Source organism: Bombus huntii, chromosome 15 (genome assembly GCF_024542735.1).
Source record: "Bombus huntii isolate Logan2020A chromosome 15, iyBomHunt1.1, whole genome shotgun sequence".
NCBI classification, from domain to species: Eukaryota; Metazoa; Arthropoda; class Insecta; order Hymenoptera; family Apidae; genus Bombus; species Bombus huntii.
This window is the reverse complement of record NC_066252.1, coordinates 467,820-485,971: the sequence shown is the minus strand read 5'-3', so window position 1 is coordinate 485,971 and position 18,152 is coordinate 467,820. Positions and strand designations below refer to the sequence as shown.

Sequence of the window (18,152 nt, the reverse complement as noted above, 5' to 3'; positions counted from 1 at the left end):
CCATGCCGATTCAAATATATAATGCAAATTAAAAATTATAAAATTTTGGATGCCAAAGAAGAAGTTATTACTTCGTACAATAAATGATTGAAATTATTATAAGTCATGTAATAAATTTTGTGTAAAAGTTATTTATCAGCAAGTTAGAGTTAACGTCGTTATCTTTGCCAAAACTGTCTAAGTTTATAACCTATCATTTAGAGAGGTAATGTTTTGATATTTTGTTTCGTGTTAACTGTTAATTGATTGTATTCAAAAGAAGTATATTTTGCTCCTGAGAATCCATTTAATTAACAAAACAATAATGAGCTACCGATTTTCAAGATTTTATATAATAGTATTATTTAATCACAATTTTATATAGAATTAATGACGGACTGAGAATTAAAATGGTATAAGTAAAAATCTTGAGAACTGAATGTCAATTGTGTATTTCAACTGTTAAAAGCATTGTTCCAATAAATATCTTGTAATTTCTATATACATTCTCAGATCTGTTTCAAATTTAATCGATATAATCACGATAGTCAGGTCTCGTCACAATGCTAAGGAGATTTTAAAATCTTTAATATAACATATAATAACTTATAAAAATGTTCCTAGGAGTGTTCGATTACTTTCGTGACTCATTATATGCGTAGTATACGTAGCATATAGCAAAATATATAATCACTAAGTTTTTCTATAGATAATTTATACATATTTAATGAATTATCAATTCCATAAGAATTCCATTTCGTTCTTCTAAAACATAATCTTCTATGTAATTGAGAAATTTTAACTAAAATCCTAATAGGATTCACACGAATACTTTGTGCATCGCATAAAGGAGTCCGAGTTAAAGCAAAGATAAAGAAATTACGCTGAATGGTTGAATACAATGCAAGGCTTGTTGAAAGCCTCAGAACAATCAGCTGGAATTACGGCTGGTAGCAACCGGGAATATCGCTGAGGAAATACGGAGAGACGAAACTCTCGTCACGTAACTTCCCTTCGATTCAGCCTAAGGAGAATAAAGATTTTTGCAGCATTGCAACATCGATGATAACTGTCATGACTGGTGTAGCAACCCTCGGTAATTTCGACGGGGAGGAATGCCAAAAGTGTTTAGACCAAAAAAAGTGACCAGATATTTCGACGGGAAGAGAGAAACTCGGTGACAATCCTTACTTAAATCACGTATCCGCCGATCGCACAGAAATGCAAAATTCGAACAATTTAGGAATGCCGGATTGGATATATTCAATTGTTATTTTATTCCTTAACACCAGAACTATCAAATCCGTCAAAATGAAGGACTTCAGATTTTTTTCTTTACAATTACTGAAAACATACCTTGGTGATACCACGAGGTGGCCATGATTTTTTTAAATTGCATAACATATTTTTTACTTCACAGCGTAATATCTGATATCAAGACGAGTTTAACGAGCTGTTATACTATAATCTTGAAATGACCTTGAATTTAGAAATGTGAGATGATCGTGAGGCATCGTGGAAAATTTTTTTCATTTAAATTAAGATCAAAATGATGATTTTAGATTTAGATTTTAGATTAGAAAAGATTATAAATAGCGTACATTTATGCGTTTAGTTACAAGTGTTCGAATCGCTGAAAGTTGTATAGCATTTCGGGATTACTTTCATATGCGTCAATCTCTTATGATTCATGATATAAAATTTAGACGGTGTGGTGTAAATGTTGCACTCTATTTATTTTCTTAAGATGTTCTATTAGTAAGATCATTAAAAAAAATGATTATGATTCTTAACTTTAATGGATATCATTGAGAATACTAATTCTCGTAATTATACGTTCGTAGCAAATTTTCAAATGTGATATTATCAAAAACGCAACTTCACGCGAACAAATTTTATTTTGTATTTTTTTCCAAGCACAGCGATCTTTCCCGATCGCACAGCGATTCCGAAATTACAAGTCACACACGTGATAACAACGTTGCTTGGAATACGTTGTGCATCTCCATCGATTGCTAAAGAGTAGAGGTCAATATTTTGAACGTATGTTACAAATACATGTATATAAGTGCAATTACATATTCATATTTTATATATTTTGTGTGATTATAAGCGTTGTTCAAGGCGTTCAAAAATTATTTGTCACATCTACTATAACATTATACTACACTTATGAATCGGTGAAGATTTGTAAAGAAACTACCAGCAAAATTGACCTTAATCTTGAAATTGAAGGTTAAATATTTTTTACTGCATCTTATTTTACTTTCCACGAGGTTAAAAAACATTTTCTTGGAAAAGAAATGTTTAACTTTCATTAGTTTTTCAATTTTTACAGGTTACATTTTTCAGTTAAATACAGAGTAAAGATTGTCTATTGTCACACGTAAATGCTTCAGATAAACTATTGGATATTCCATTTTTCTTTCTTTCTGTCTTTTCGGATCTACGTAATGGCCATACTTACCATCGCATTTCTATATTTTGGCTAGGTTTATGTCTAAGATTATGCGTTTATTTGAAGTGAGAAGAAGGTTAAATATTCAATCTGATGTTTTAATTGTTCGGCGAATATGATCCGTACATCCGAACTGAAATGATTCACTGAATTGATTTAAACATTGAAAATCACAACGATTTGGAGCTTCTTCTGGACCGAAGCATTCTTTCATTATTCCTTGCCAGTTGTCGGTATATTTCACGTGTTAAAGAATGATAATAAGTAATAGTAGATGCTAGCAGCTTCATCAAAATTATGCTATGTGAAGTCTATCTGACTGCGAGATCTAAATGTATTATAAATAAAATTATTTATACATTTGTATATAGAATTAATGGAACTTTAACATTCTCTTCCAAGAGAACGATTGAGTTGCATTCCATGATTTTTTCAGACTTTTTATCCTCATTATGAGAAGAATACGATGCAATAAAAAATTTCAACGGTCAAGGTCAACGTTAATTTCGCTGCTATATTTTTTTTTATAACGCTATGGTGATCGTAACAAGTCATTTTCGAAGATTCTATGTAACAAAATATTTCAATATTTAAATACATTAAGATAAGTATTTTGCAGAAAAGGCTTATGATATTCTAAGTTGCATAAACATATAATTTCAGTGAACAAAGATTAATCATATAATCGTTTCGCTACAAAAAAGAAATAATGTATTAATATCTTCTGGCAACAAACGATTCATTTTCGTTGTAATAATATCTTCGGCTTCTGAGAAGCACTAATTTGATATAATCGACGTTGTTGGTATCGTTAAATATTTTTTAGCATGTTCTTAGTTCTTAGTAGTTAGTCGTGAATTGGGCATATACATATGTTTCAAATTCAATGCTTGTATCACATATTTGTTTCACAAATTACTTGCATGAATGTACTTAAATATTCGATTATTTTGTTCTGTATTAATAATCACGCGGAATAAAATATAAATGTTATGTATTATTACACGTACAGCCGCATATTTTTATACCTGTGTACCCATGCATTTGTTAAAAACTGCACGAAATAAAACACGACATGTTACACGTGAAATAGAGATTTCTACAAAGAGTTTCACAAACGTTCATAAACTTATGAGGCCGGTACATTCGCGCCTTTAGGAAAGCGCATCTTAGGAAAAAATCGTCTAGACGGAAGTATTATGCAAATCTTGCATGTTTCTCACCAAGTTGCAACAGATTTTTATAGTTGCTTGTAAACTCTTCTACACTTTGAACCTGTTTTGTTGTGGGGAAAATTATTTCAGATAACAGTGGGTGAAAATCCGCAATAGTTAGAGATGTGTAACAAGAGATTAATTTTGGATGGGTAAAAGGATTGTTTTGATTTGTGCTTCGAGATGAAATTTGGGGTAAATTAAGCGTGGAAACGTTGGGGGAAACCTCGAAGATTCTTTTTCTGATTGCTAGCGGCTTTCTCGTTTTAAAGAAAATAGAATTTGAATATATTTAGTCAAGAATAAGCTCGATGCATGCGAACCCAATAAATTTTCAAATTCACTTTTCTCGAAAACGAGACTAGGCGAACAGACTTCATTCTCCAATTTACTTTACTTTCTTTTCTTTACTTTACTTTCACGCGTAAAATAACTTTCTTCAGTAGCCCATCGAATCAGAAATTTGTTAAGTAAACACATAACAACAGGCTACTTGATAAGTTTCCAAACTCGATTTCCTCGAAAACGAAGTTTACAATGCAATTTTGTTATTCTCAATTTGAGCTTTAGCTTGAGTCATAGAATCTCTTTTGTTTCACTTATATCTATCACGAAATATAAATAAATATTGCATTGTGTATAATAATGAATTATTCATGGGAGATTTTGTATACATCTTGTTTTTATTCTAATTGTGACAGTTAAAAAATTTAGAACAATTTTTAATTTATTGTTACAATAAATTAAAAAATAGATTCTTTCATTACTTGTCTTCTGATTACAACTTTGCTTATTATATGCACTATACATGTTTGTTATATTTGTTAAAATAAGCCACGTTTACTAGTGTTTTAAATTAGATTAAAAATTAAGAATTTTATTTTTGTTTTAATTTTCATAAATGCGATGGTAGTTCACTATATATCATTAGTAAAATAGAAGGACACATATGACAATTTTTGTCCAAACAAAGTTAAAAGTTTGCAAAAAGGAAACAATCGATTTAAACAAGCAGAAGTCACTTTAAATCCGAGTAACTGCTTTCTACAACCACTTTACAACCAGTTTACAAGTCACGTGGACTGCAGGACACTCGTATTTCAACTCTTTCGCTTTTTCTTCTCTACCCTTCCGTAACTTTTTTGAATTTTAACTTTCCTAAAAGAAGGATCTGCTAACTTAAATCGATATTTCTAAACTCCAACAACTAAAAGAAAAGTAGGGAAGTCTTTTGAAACTTCAAAACTTAATTTTATAAGTATTAACGAAATTACAGCATGCTGTATCATGAAAATAACTTTATAATTACTCTATATCCGTCAATATATATCAGCATTTCTGAGTACATAAAAACAGGAACATAAATTTTAATTATTCTGATTTAAAATATTATAAAATACATTCTCGTAACTTTCGCGCTCCTTGATCTGACGAAATATTACAGTATTCAGTTATTCCTAAGGCAAACATTTCATAACAAATAAATATACAATATTTCGTATACGAGAGAAACAATCATTTCTTATCCTCTGCCTTCTAGTCTTATTTGAAATGATCAAATATCTGGCAAGTAAATAATATGGAATTTATTTCTCAAATTAAATTCTGGAATTTATTTGAAAACGACTTTATTTTTAAATAAATTCATTTGTAATATTGTTTGGAGAAATTATTTGATCTATTTATTTATTACCTTTACTTCAAATAAAAAGTGCCCATTCCTGACTAGAACTACCGGCAACTACAGTATAAAACTTGTATCAAAGAAATTAAGATGCAAGGGATAGGATAATGTTTATAACGCAATAAGAAACGCAAGCTCTTTTATTCATATACTTTACAAAAGATCATTCAAACATAAAAAATGCGCCATCATAAAATTTCTATGAAAAATTACGAATTTGTCATTTTGAAAGAATCTTTTCTCTGGGCAATAATCGTGAATTTCTATCGTGACGTAAATTTTACATCTGAAGAAATTGAATTTCTTACAATTATTATTATGAAGTTTCTATTTATTTCATAAATATGTAGAATATATTCATTTTGTAAATGTATAATAATAATTTTTGAATAATATTACTGGAAAAGTGCGTGGAGGAGAAGATTAAAAGTCAGAGGGAAACGAAATGGGGAGAGTAAAGGATAAAATGTACCAATGAAAGCGGTTATAACTAAGCACGTATAGAAAAACAGAAAAGAAGAAGGGGAAAGATGAGTGGAAAAATTGAAGGTAAAAAGGATTGAAATAGACAGATAAACATTACATGGAAAATTACAAGGAAAATACAATGAGGTGTGCAAGGAGATGAAATCACACACACAACTACCGAAATATCTACAGAACAGAAAAGAAAATGTCGATACAAAAATTAAAGACAAGTATCACGTATGAAAATCTGGAAGACAATAAATGTCGAGATAGTGAAAAGGAGAGGAAGTGTATGTTATGCAAGGATACACAGAAATAATAAGCTGCTTTTCAAATGCGAAAAACTAAATAAAACCACGTTTAAGGAACGGGGAGACAGTTGCGGAGGAATTCAAAGAGGAAGTGGTGAAATGTTGCAGGCAATTGGAATTGTTTAAGGAAGCAGGTACAACGCTTAAGAAATATGTTATAAGCAACAATATTAAAGAAGGATAGTGCAATAAGAAAAAAGATGTAAAAGTACAAACGGATGAGAGAAGATGTGAATATATGTAGAGTTAGGAAACCAAAGATAGCATAGTATAGTACAGGTTAGAACAATAGAATATAATTTAGTATAGTAAGTTGGAGTGGATAATAACAAGGCCAAAGAAACGCGAGAAAAGCGTGAGCGATGGAAGCAGTAGTGGGATATCTTAAATAAGCAATTATTGTAAAACCGAGCCCGCTTCTTGGTAACACGCCGAAATGGATATACGTATTAATGATTATTGAATCGTTCCTTTTCTTTTATTTATGAAAAGGAGACCTATCATTTCATTTTCATCATTTTTTAAATATTTTTCAAATTGATTATTTGATCATTATTTTTAAAATGATATTATCGCAAGTAACGAATTCGTATTTTACATTTTCATAGAAGTCTTGTCCATATTTCTACTTAACTACTAATTACATAAAAGTACGTCCATTACAAATATATAGAATTCTTATATTTCAATTTAAAATTACTCTGTGAAAGACTACTTTTTAAATAGCCTACGAAATACGTGAGGAAAGAATTGCTAATATTAGTCGCTCGACTGTGACAAGACGTTTACATCTTTTAGCTAGATCAGGTACAAAATATCCTTTCATTAGTAAGAAGAATCAGAATTTAAACTGAACAATCGACGATTGGAGAGATGTGGCATTTTCTGGTAAATGGACGATATAGAAGACGTCCTGTTGGAAAAATATGATGTGAGATATCAGATACTAACATTAAAATACGATGGTAATGGATAATGGTTTTGGCCGTATTTTCTGCTCAAAGGATTGGTCCATTTTTAGAAATTGGATTAAGAAAGGAAATTATGCACAGCATTATGCAGCAAGATATCTGATTGAAAACTTTTGCACACCACTGTTAACTACGTTAACTATTAACTCCGACGTAGCTATATATTTAAAAACCTATATCTAAACCTTGACGCAATTTATTTAATTGAGTAAATTTTAGACAGTAAAATTGAGTATTTTTTGTTTTGAAAACTCGTAAGTATCTATGAGTTTTATAATTTCAAAAAAGGTTCAAGAATTAAACTGGGAAATTATGGATCATCTCCATATATTGATTGACTTAGCAGCATCTGATTCAGCTCGTTGCAGAATTTTTTCATTTATTACTTAAAATAACCAAAAAATCTGCAGTGTTGAACATCAATGGAATATCTTATATGTTAACTAATACGTAAAGGTATATAGTATATGTACTTCGATTTACGCATTAGAATTTTGAAATAGAAATTCCGTGTACCAGAGATTATAGTTTCAAGGTGAAATTCAATTTCAAACTTAGCGACCTTCAACCAATGTGCCACAGAAATTTCTAAAGCATGTAATAATTTATTCAATTATATTGACAAATAAAAAAAAATGGTAACAGCCAATACAATCATAGCCGTGCAGTGTAAATGTCCCGTCTTGAACCAAATATAATATATTTTTTAGTGTAACGTAAAATTTTAATAATTGGTTTATGTGTGTCACGGGATGAAAAAGATTGAAAATCACTGAAATAGAATAAAAAATATTAAAATAACTTATTTTCTAAATATGTTATTATTTAAATAAATATTTGAATAAGACTTTATTTTGATAATGTCCTGTCTTCGCTGAGAATCCGTTTCCGTTAGCCAACAATTATGCACCCCATGTAATCAAATTCTCGCTCGACGAGCCCACATCATATGCATTTCACTGCCGTCCTGGGCAGTTGTTCGATCATAAACGATTAACCCCGTACAAGGGTGCTGTTGTGTCTATCGTGTGCGAGGCAACTGGAACATCGCCAAGACTTTCAACAGTCTCATTCAGGTCGAGTTGCTCTGGGATATGTACCGCGTTCAATAACAAGTTGCCGACGCTGTTGTCACGTAATTTTTGGGTTGGTCGGTGAAAATAAAATATAGTTGAGTCGTAACACAACTATTTACTTGGTTTTAATCAACCTTTATTATGAATTCAGCAATCACAATGTAACACGCACTGAATTAACATAAATCACAATTCACTCCAACCACGTTATGTAAGACTTAGTTACAACAATACATTAAGTACGCGACTTATAAGAGTAGAGACCGACATAGATATGTTGACTATTCTAAGGATACAGAATAAGTGAAGTTTTACTGACGATACTGTGTCTGAGGAAAGCTAGGGGTGGGTGTGTCTAAGGACACGGGACTATCGGATTTGTTGATGACAATTTTGGTTAAGGAAGTGAGGGCAGTAGACACCATCTCCGATTGGATAATAGGACGGTTGGTGGACTAGGAAGGGTTTTAGCCGCCCTCGCGAGAAAGTTGCCAACGGAACATATCAGATGTGGAGGAAACCAACTTTCTAAGCTAACACGTGGTAGACAATAAACGTAAAGGGAAATTTAAGACAGGAAATACTCGCTTGGTCCGAAGGACCTTAACTATAAAAATGCCAAGGCCCCCTAGTGGGCACTTAAGACTATTGATGATGTGCAGACATCTGGGTGCCATCCTGTCCGTGGTGTGTGGCCTGGTCTCTGATATGAATTGACGTTACACTGTCGTGGAGAGACTCTAATTTTTCCGAGGAAAGGAGGAGAGCCCTCTTCCTCCTCTATTTCTCTCTCTCTCTCTCTCTCTCACTTCTTTTCTTGCTGTAGGAATTGCAGCTTCCAAGATGTACTTAGGCTGTACTGAACCAAGAACAATGTGCAAACTGGAGTAAAGTAAATGCACCCCTGCTAAAACTCTTTTTTAAATGTCGAATCTCTCCCTTTTCTATATGTGTGTGCGTCTTTTTTGTCTCATCTGGAACACATATACATATCACTTTTCCCGTAGAATGGTTGACCGACTTGAACGTTTCTCGTGCAACGAGGAATTTACACTAATTGTTTCGCTGTGATGATACTCTGTCTGTGAAGAGAGACTTCTGTCAAATACTTGGGTCGAAAGTGTTACGAGGTTTGGAGATTGGATATGACTGTGTAAGGATGTTGGCGTTGAAAATTATATAATGTTTTAGAATATCTTGCGGTCGAGGATAGAAATGTACACTAGTGTTCAAAAGTAGAGTGCATATCTTTAATTGTAAAATTACAGGTCAGATGAGTCAGAGGCTAGCACTAGCGGCAAAATCGCTGTTGCTTTAGCATTTGTATATGGCATTATTAGAGGAAAAAATTGAACTTTGATTGATGCGACCCAGAGCAAAAATAGAAGACCAGTAACCGTGTCGTCAAATACGCGCACATTCATGTGGACGGTTGCCCTAATCGTAAACGATAAAACTATCGCAGGACAAATTGTCGCTAATATGCGGGGCCTCGAACTGTAATGGTTTCATTCTGTATAATCGTCGTAGTTGTATAGGATAAAATATTATGATGCGATTAAATTCAATTTTTAAATTTAATATCCTAGGTTAGGTTTTTATTTTTTTAAAGTCCATGTATTATAACTATCATTAAAATAAGATAGTACATACATATAAGATCATAAAAAATATATCATTTTATTGTGATTATGATATGCAATTACTGTAAGATCAACGCAACTTCTATTGTTCAATATGCTAAAAATATTTACACAGAAGATTGCAGTCGTGCAATTCCTGACAAATAATTGTGTTACGTTATTGTAATTTTTTTGTTTTCTAGTGTGACATTGAATATTATTCAAGTATAATATAAAATTTTATAAGAAACGGAAAGAACAAATTTTGAACAAATTTGTAACATGTGTAGATTCTACCTCGTTTAGCTCTAAGAAAAGACTCGAAGATTGATTAAAGAGAAGAACATGTTTAAGTATTTAGTTAAAAGGTCACGGTCTCCACTTATCGTAACAAGCATTACAACTCATCATTTTCATAACGTGTTGTTTATGATTATAAATGTCAGGCTTTTAACTTACTTGAAGACTGTTACGACCGTTCGCGGAGAGACGCGGTCGCGAGGAAAACGCGTCAGCGAGAGGCGTAAATTCTCGCTACGATTCGGTGAATCGACGCCGCGAAGTAGTCGTTCCCCTGTTTCGGTTAAGATAACAGAGGTGGTTAAATGAATATGACACAGTAGTAAGTTATATTTCACCGTTTATTCCAACAACTTATAACGAGGATAGTTACGCTGGTGCGTATGTACGAGATGAGTGAGTGACTGATTTGCGGGTGTGTATACCCGGTGGAAGGATGTTGACCGTTCGAAGGATGTAAAATCAGTACTGTCTTGGGAGACGATGCTGTCTCGGAGGAAAGCTAAGGATGGGTGTGTCTAGCGCACGGGACCATCGGATTTGTTGGTGCCGATGTTAGTTAAGAGAGTGAGGGAAATAGGCTTCGTTGTTAATTGGTTAAACGAAGGGCCTTAACCGCCCTCGAGGGAAAGTGGTTAGTGGGAGGAAAGTTGCAGCGTACGTGAGAAAAACTAACTTTCCCTAGTTAAGCCGTGGTAGACAATAGTCTTTGGAAATTCTTCGGAAACAGACGTTTGTTTAGTTTGAAGGACCTTTTCTAGGAAATCTATGAAATTTATGGAAGGTACTTGAAACTATGGAGGATACGCTGCGAGTATCCGAAGACATCTGGTTGCCATATTGCCCGCGGTGTGTGGCCTGGGCTAGGTAGAGTGTTACGCGACGTAACAAAGACAATTTTTTTTTTTTTTATTTATTTGTTGAAATTACAATCAATTCTCGCGTTGAGAATTTTCAGTAATTTTTCTGGCGTGGCGCAGTGACATGGCTGTTTATTTACAATAAGTTAATACTTATTATAGATAGATATAATTTATAATCTATAAGTATTATAAGTAAGTGCATATGCTTGATTTGGATAATTAAATGAATCTAACGTTTAGGTCTAGCGGGTAGTGCCTCTTCAGCCTGCGAATCTGGTCCGTCGTATCGAGTAGTCCAGTGATTAGGGGGTTTCGGTGTTTGTTGATTCTTTTGCTGTATCTGTTGCTATATTTTGCTATTTCCTCTTTGACGGTGGGTATCTTGAGGTCGCGGTGTATTGTTTCATTGGTTACATACCAAGGTGCGTCAATTAGGGATCTTAGCGTTTTCGATTGAAAGCGTTGGAGTATTTCGATGTTGGAGTTACTTGCTGTTCCCCATAGTTGGATTCCGTAGGTCCAGACAGGTTTTATTACGGTCTTGTAGAGGGTAATTTTATTCTGTAAATTTAGTTTGGAGCGTCGGCCCGTGAGCCAATAGAGTTTTTTTAGTTTGTCCTTTAGTTGCTTCCTTTTATCTGAGATGTGTGTCTTCCACGTTAGTCTCCTGTCCAGGGTCATGCCCAGGTATCGGACTGTGTCCCTGCTAGGAACTGTTGCATTGTTGATGGTGACCTGGGGGCAGGTTTGTTTTCGGAGCGTGAAGGTTACATGTGAGGATTTCTTTTCGTTGACTTTGAAGCCCCATTTGTGAAACCACTTTTCCATGGAGTCGAGACTTCGCTGGAGAGTGGATGAGGCTATTACCGGGTCTGCGTGGGAAGCTAATAGCGCTGTGTCGTCTGCAAATGTCGCTATTGTTATGTCGTTTGATATAGGTAGGTCGGCAGTGTAGATGGAGTACAGTAGGGGTCCGAGGACACTACCTTGGGGTATGCCGGCTTCTATTGGGAATGTTGCGGAAGTGGCGTCTAGGTATTTAACCATGAATTGTCTATTGGTTAGGTATGATTTTAGGATGGAGAAGTAGGGGTGGGGTAGGATCTTTTTAAGTTTGTATAGTAGCCCTTCATGCCATACTTTATCGAATGCCTGTTGGATGTCTAGGAAAACCGCTGAGCAATATTTTTTCTTTTCGAGTGATTGGCTGATCGTATGAGTTAAGCGGTGGATTTGCTCTACTGTAGAATGATGTTTTCGGAAGCCGAATTGGTGATCTGGGAGTGTTTTCAAGTTCTCTAGGATTGGAAGGAGTCGGTTCGTGAGCATCTTCTCGAATAGTTTGGATAGGGTAGGTAAAAGACTGATTGGGCGATAGGAGCAGGTTTCGTGTATCGGTTTACCGGGTTTAGGGATGAGGGTAATCAATGAGATTTTCCAAGCCTTAGGATAGTGTTCCAGGCGAAGGATAGCATTAAAAATCGATGTGATGAGTGCTATCCCTTTTGTGGGAAGTTCCTTGATTGCTCTATTGCCTATTAGGTCGTGTCCTGCTGCTTTCTTGGGGTTTAGGCGACTGATTGTTTCTATAGTCTCAGCAGAGGAGAAGGGTTCGATAGGAGGGGACATTTGGAAGGGGGTGTGTAGGTATTCAGTAACGTCCGCGGCGGCTTGGGGGGAATGGGGTTTGAATACTTTTGACAAGTGTTTGGCAAACAGGTCGGCTTTTTCTATAGGGCTTCGCGCCCATCCACCTTGCGGACGGCGGATAGGTGGGATTATTTGTGGGGAGCGTGTGAGTTTCCTGGAGGCCTTCCATAGTGAGTAGTTGGCGTCGGCTGTGGGCGATAAGCTGGCGAGGTATTTATGGAAGCAGTCGTTTTTATAGTTTGTTAAGGTTCTGGATAGCTTTCTAGTTGCGTTGTTAAGTTTGCGTTTGTCCTCCGGTGTTCTGTGGGTCTGCCATACTCTTCTTAGTCTACGTTTTTCTGCTATTTTTTTTAGTATGTGTTGTAGATATTCTTGTTTGCTGTTAGTTGGCTTTGTCGGTGTGGAGAGGCGGATTGCGTTTGTTATGCTCGTGTTTAAGTATTTCGTGGCTGCTTCGATATCTTCCTTTGTTTTTAGTGGGGTGAAGGCTGAGGTTGAGTGTGTAAAGACTTCTCTGAAGAGCTGCCAGTTGGTGTGTTGGTTGTGAATGGAGCCATTAGGTGTACTCTCGATGATTGTTGAACTGACTGTTGCTATCACGGGAGAATGATCAGAGGAGAGATCAGCCGAGGAGTTGATCTGGACGTGTCTTGATGGGATATTTTTAGTTATGAAGAAGTCGAGAAGGTCGGGTATTTTGTTGGTGTCAGTGGGCCAGTATGTGGGTTCGTATGTGGTGAGGTAGTTGAGGTTGTTGGTTATTATGCTGTTTAAGAGGTTTTTGCCTCTTGCTGTAACCAGTCTGCTGCCCCATTGGATGTGCTTGGCGTTATAGTCTCCTCCAACTATGAATCTGTTGCCCAGGGTGTCCAGGAAGTTATCAAAGTCTTCTTTGGCGATGGAGTGTCTGGGAGGGCAGTATACTGCTGAGGTGGTGATTGAGCCATGACAGTCTTCTATTGCTACGTTTGTTGCTTGGAGGTAGTCTTTCTGGAATGGTGGGAGTTCGTAGTGCTTAATACTTGCTTTGATTATTATTCCGGTGCCACCGTGGGCCTTTCCGCTGGGGTGTTGGGTATGGTAGAATTTGTAACCATTTATTTTCAGGTAGTTCTTATCGGTGAAGTGGGTTTCCGATACGAGCATTACGTCGATTTGCTGGTGTTTTAAGAAGAGTTCTAGTTCACGTTTGTGTTGCGCTAGACCGTTGGCGTTCCAGAGAGCTATGCGCCTTGGTTTTATTTTGAGTCGGGGCGTGCTAATTTTTCCACGATGAGTGTTAGTAGCGATAGCAAATTATTTATTTGCTCCGATTGTTTCTCTATTAGCTTTTCGAGCCTTGAGGAGTTGTCTGCGTTTGGTGGGTTGGGGACACTGTTTTGGGGAAGGTTCCTTTGGCTGTTCGGGTTATTTTGGATGCCTTGTACTGCTTGGGCATAGGAGGTTGAGGTGGAGATGAATTTGGTAGGACTGGGTGTTTGGTTGGTTGAGGGGGTTGGGGTAGTCGTGAATTTCGGCGGGCTGGGTGTTTGGTTGGATACCTCTTTTGCTCTGAGCTTAGGGTACCTGTTCGTGTATAGTGTTTTATATGCTGGGCAGCCTTTGTAGTTGGCAGGGTGGTCCCCTTGGCAGTGAATGCATTTCGCTGGGGTTTCCGGTGATTTGGCGCACTGGTCAGTGGAGTGAGAGCCTGCGCATTTAACGCAGCGGAAAGTATGGTTGCAGTATTTCTGCGTATGACCGTACCTTTGGCACCTTTTGCACTGCACTATTTCTTTTTTCGCGAGCGGTGGTTCGATCTTTACTATCGCGTTCATTAGGCGACTGATGTTGTATATTTCCTTGTTATTCGGTTTTTGTTTAATGTCTAGGAAGAATAAGGATAACGGGTCTTTCGAGACTCTATGCCTTATATTACTTACGTTGATGACTTCGTGGCCAAGTTTTGAGAGTTCGTATTTTAGTTCGTCTATGTCTGCTGAGTGGTGTATGTTTCGTAGGACCACCCGGAAAGGCCTTTCCTGTTTGAGTTGGTAGGTGTGGAAGTTGGCGTTCAGAGTCCTGAGTGTCTTGGTGAGTTTTCTGTAAGCTTCTGGGTTCGTCGGTAGTATTTTCACCTTGTTGTTGCTTATCTTAAGGTTATATTCCTCCTTGCTGGTATCTCTCTCTAGGGACTTGGTCATTGTCTGTATGTCAATGACGTCGTCTACAAATATTGGTGGGGGAGGGGGGATTCTCTGTGAATGTTGGTTTGGTGGCGGTTCTACGATTTCCATGGCGTCGTTTGAGGATTCCACTACGGCGAACCTGTTGTGTGTGTTTATTTGCGTTGCTGGTTCTATTTTCCTTTTCTTTGTAGTGTTAGCGTCGTTAGTGCGGAGAGTTCTGCTGCACTTCTGCCACGGGGGGGGGGGGTAGCACGGGGTAGCTGCGAGTCTGCTCCGGAGAGCCTGGTCGCGGTTGCTGGGCCATCATCGAGCTAGTTAATTCGGAATGAACAACTAGTCGTGAGGCTGTGAGGCTAGTATTCGGGTTGGGGTTAGGTGCGTGGGATTTTCTTCACCCTAGAGGGTAAGGGACACTTAGCTGCGTTCTCTTTCGACGGTTGGGCGACACGTGTTGTTTTCGAACTACGCTGGGCACTAGAGACACGTCTGCACGCTTCGGCACTCTACAGCGAACTGTAACAAAGACAATGTACGCACAACATGTGAATTTAATTAATCTCTAACACATGCATTTTTTTTTAGTTTGCCGGTACAAAATAATTAATTTCTTTGGAATGGAGAATAATTAACAGTTTTGTAAAGATTTATTACAAGTAATCAAAAAGTCAAACGATGAACATATTAGTTGCATCGCCTAAATTGTTCATGTTTCTTTAAGGAACATAATCACTATTAATAAATGTTTAACACAATTAACACTAGAACTACCAAACCAATCAAAATGATCAATATCAGATTTTTTGTCTTTTAATTACAAAATCGTGTAAGTATGTACATATATTTTTTAATATTAATATTTACTCTTAGTTAACTATGTACAATATATTTGATTGCATATGAAAAGTTGGCAGATCTAGTATTAAAAGAAAGTCGATGCTTGTAAGGAAACTAAAAAATTGATTAATAAATGCACTTATCTGATTTTATCTCTCAACTGCTATCGTTGGGAAATAAATAACCACTACAATTAGAAATAGGGATTGCTTAATATTAAAATATTAAATTTATTTTGTGTTCTATATTTTACGCGATATATAACATACACAACAAAATAATAAAAATACCCTGAATACCTTAAAGATAAGGAATCTAATCTAGTTAGTTATGGTCATTTAACGCATCAATATCAGTCGAGGATTAATCAGTATAGGTAAAAATAACTAAATTATTCAGTTTTCATAAATGTTGTCATCTTTATACATTAATTATTAAAGAAATAATATTTCTTCAATGAATATTCGTTATAATATAATATAATATAACATGATATAACATAACATAACATGATATAACATGATATAACATGATATAACATGATATAACATGATATAACGTGATATAACGTGATATAACATGATATAACATAATATAACATGATATAACATGATATAACATGATATAACATGATATAACATGATATAACATGATATGACATGATATGACATGATATGACATGATATGACATGATATGACATGATATGACATGATATGACATGATATAACATGATATAACGTAATATAACATGATATAACGTAATATAACGTAATATAATATAATATAATGTAATATAATGTAATATAATATAATGTAATATAATACAATACATGCATTTTTATCTTTTGGCCCAACGTCCTTGAAAAAGAAAGGATCCGTTGGATTTGTTTAACTTAGACAGAACTAGAGCAAACTAATATAAATTAATGTTTATTGCGAAGAAAATAGAATGAAATCCGAGGAGAGAAAAAATATTACGAAAACATAAATTTTTTGTATTATTATCCTTTTTATATCATAATTATATGTGGGTAATTATGTACATGCACATGCACGCGAGTGATTAAAATGTTTTATATAACTTAGAAATTTAACAAAATATTGTCCTCTTTATTTCAGGTGACTCCTTACAATGTACACCTCTGGACCGAGCGTATAAAAGCAAAGTTTTGGGACATTATCCTGATTCTGTACCATGGAACCCCTTCGACGAACACGCTGTATGCATGGTACGTTATTAACAACAATTATCGTTTCTGAGAATCATAATGTGAGAAACACAATTTTTGCAAAATTTTACGATATTCGTACGAATTGATTTTAATTTTTGTTAACCTTAGAAACTAGGGAATTACGTATTACCTAGAACTTTATCACAGATCATTTGGACCATATGTGATTTTCTTCCTTCCCTGCATGCTTTTAATAATCATTATGGGGTATTTCTAAATACTGTTTGGTAGAGTGATATTCAATAACAGTTTTCATCAATTTCTTTTTTCAAAGTGTGAATGCACTATGAGAACGTAAAGAACAAATGATTGGCTATTATAATTATCAAAAGTTGAAACAATTAACATGTTTTATTTAAAAGTACAAAGAAATAATGGTTTTAAGCGATTATAAAGAAAATTTAGCTTAATATAAACGAAATTTTTTTCAATTATGTTCTACCAATCTTCATACGAATTACATAATTACATAATTGATCAGTGTATGATGTTGTCACATCATTATATGATCATACCATTATTTCTTGAATGGTACAGATAAAACTATGAAATTTTATATGTATTTACCATTTACCATTTAATGTCTCAGTATATAATGTTAAAAATATAGACAGTAATTAACCATCAAAGTCTAAAAACAAAGGGCACCAATGAGAGCAAGAAAAAAGAGAACAATAACAGTCAAAAGGTTTGCACCTAATGTTTTAATGGATCATGTTTTAGCATCTTCGGTATAAGTATAATATTTCCTAATCGATATCTTATATCCTGTACCCTATATGCTAAACGATATTGAAATTAAAAAAGAATTATTATTATTGTGTTCGTCATTTAAAGATAGCTCAAATTCGTATTAGAGTTACAAGTAGACATGAAACTCATATAAATCTTGTAAATTTATATTAATACTTTCTAAACTTCATCAGATAACATACTAATGCATCTTTTCACGATCTAAAAACTAAAATGAGAATCATATTAATAATGCCAATTTCTACATATTTTTACTCTACTCGTCAATTTATGTATTTTTAAACGTACCTATAAAATACTAATAAAGTATAATTATTATAAAAATTCAACACTCTATACGCCCTAAAAGTGCCCGCGAAAAATATACGTTTCTCAAACTATACTTTCTTAAAAGTTCCTTACCGGGGAATATACTCACTCAGAAAAAATATCACTGCTCTTTATTTATTCAACCATTTCTATCGCGTGACTTCATGTAGTTCCGTTGAAAATTTTGTTAAAGATAGAAGAAAGAAGAGGAACAGTGCTTTTGACAAAGTTTGATAGAATCAGTAAATTGAAAGATTAA

At 34.9% G+C, this 18,152-nt stretch overlaps 1 protein-coding gene across 7 annotated transcripts in view; it reads left to right on the top strand.

Annotated features, from left to right (window-relative positions):
• The window catches only part of LOC126873803 (DENN domain-containing protein 5B), a 74,815-nt gene that overhangs the window by 27,823 nt on the left and 28,840 nt on the right, over nucleotides 1–18,152 (top strand). For all 7 annotated transcript variants that reach the window (XM_050635049.1, XM_050635051.1, XM_050635048.1 and 4 more), the window contains exon 2: nucleotides 16,719–16,828. In XM_050635049.1, coding sequence (XP_050491006.1) covers nucleotides 16,719–16,828 — 110 coding nt within the window. The remainder of the gene's footprint in view (nucleotides 1–16,718; nucleotides 16,829–18,152) is intronic.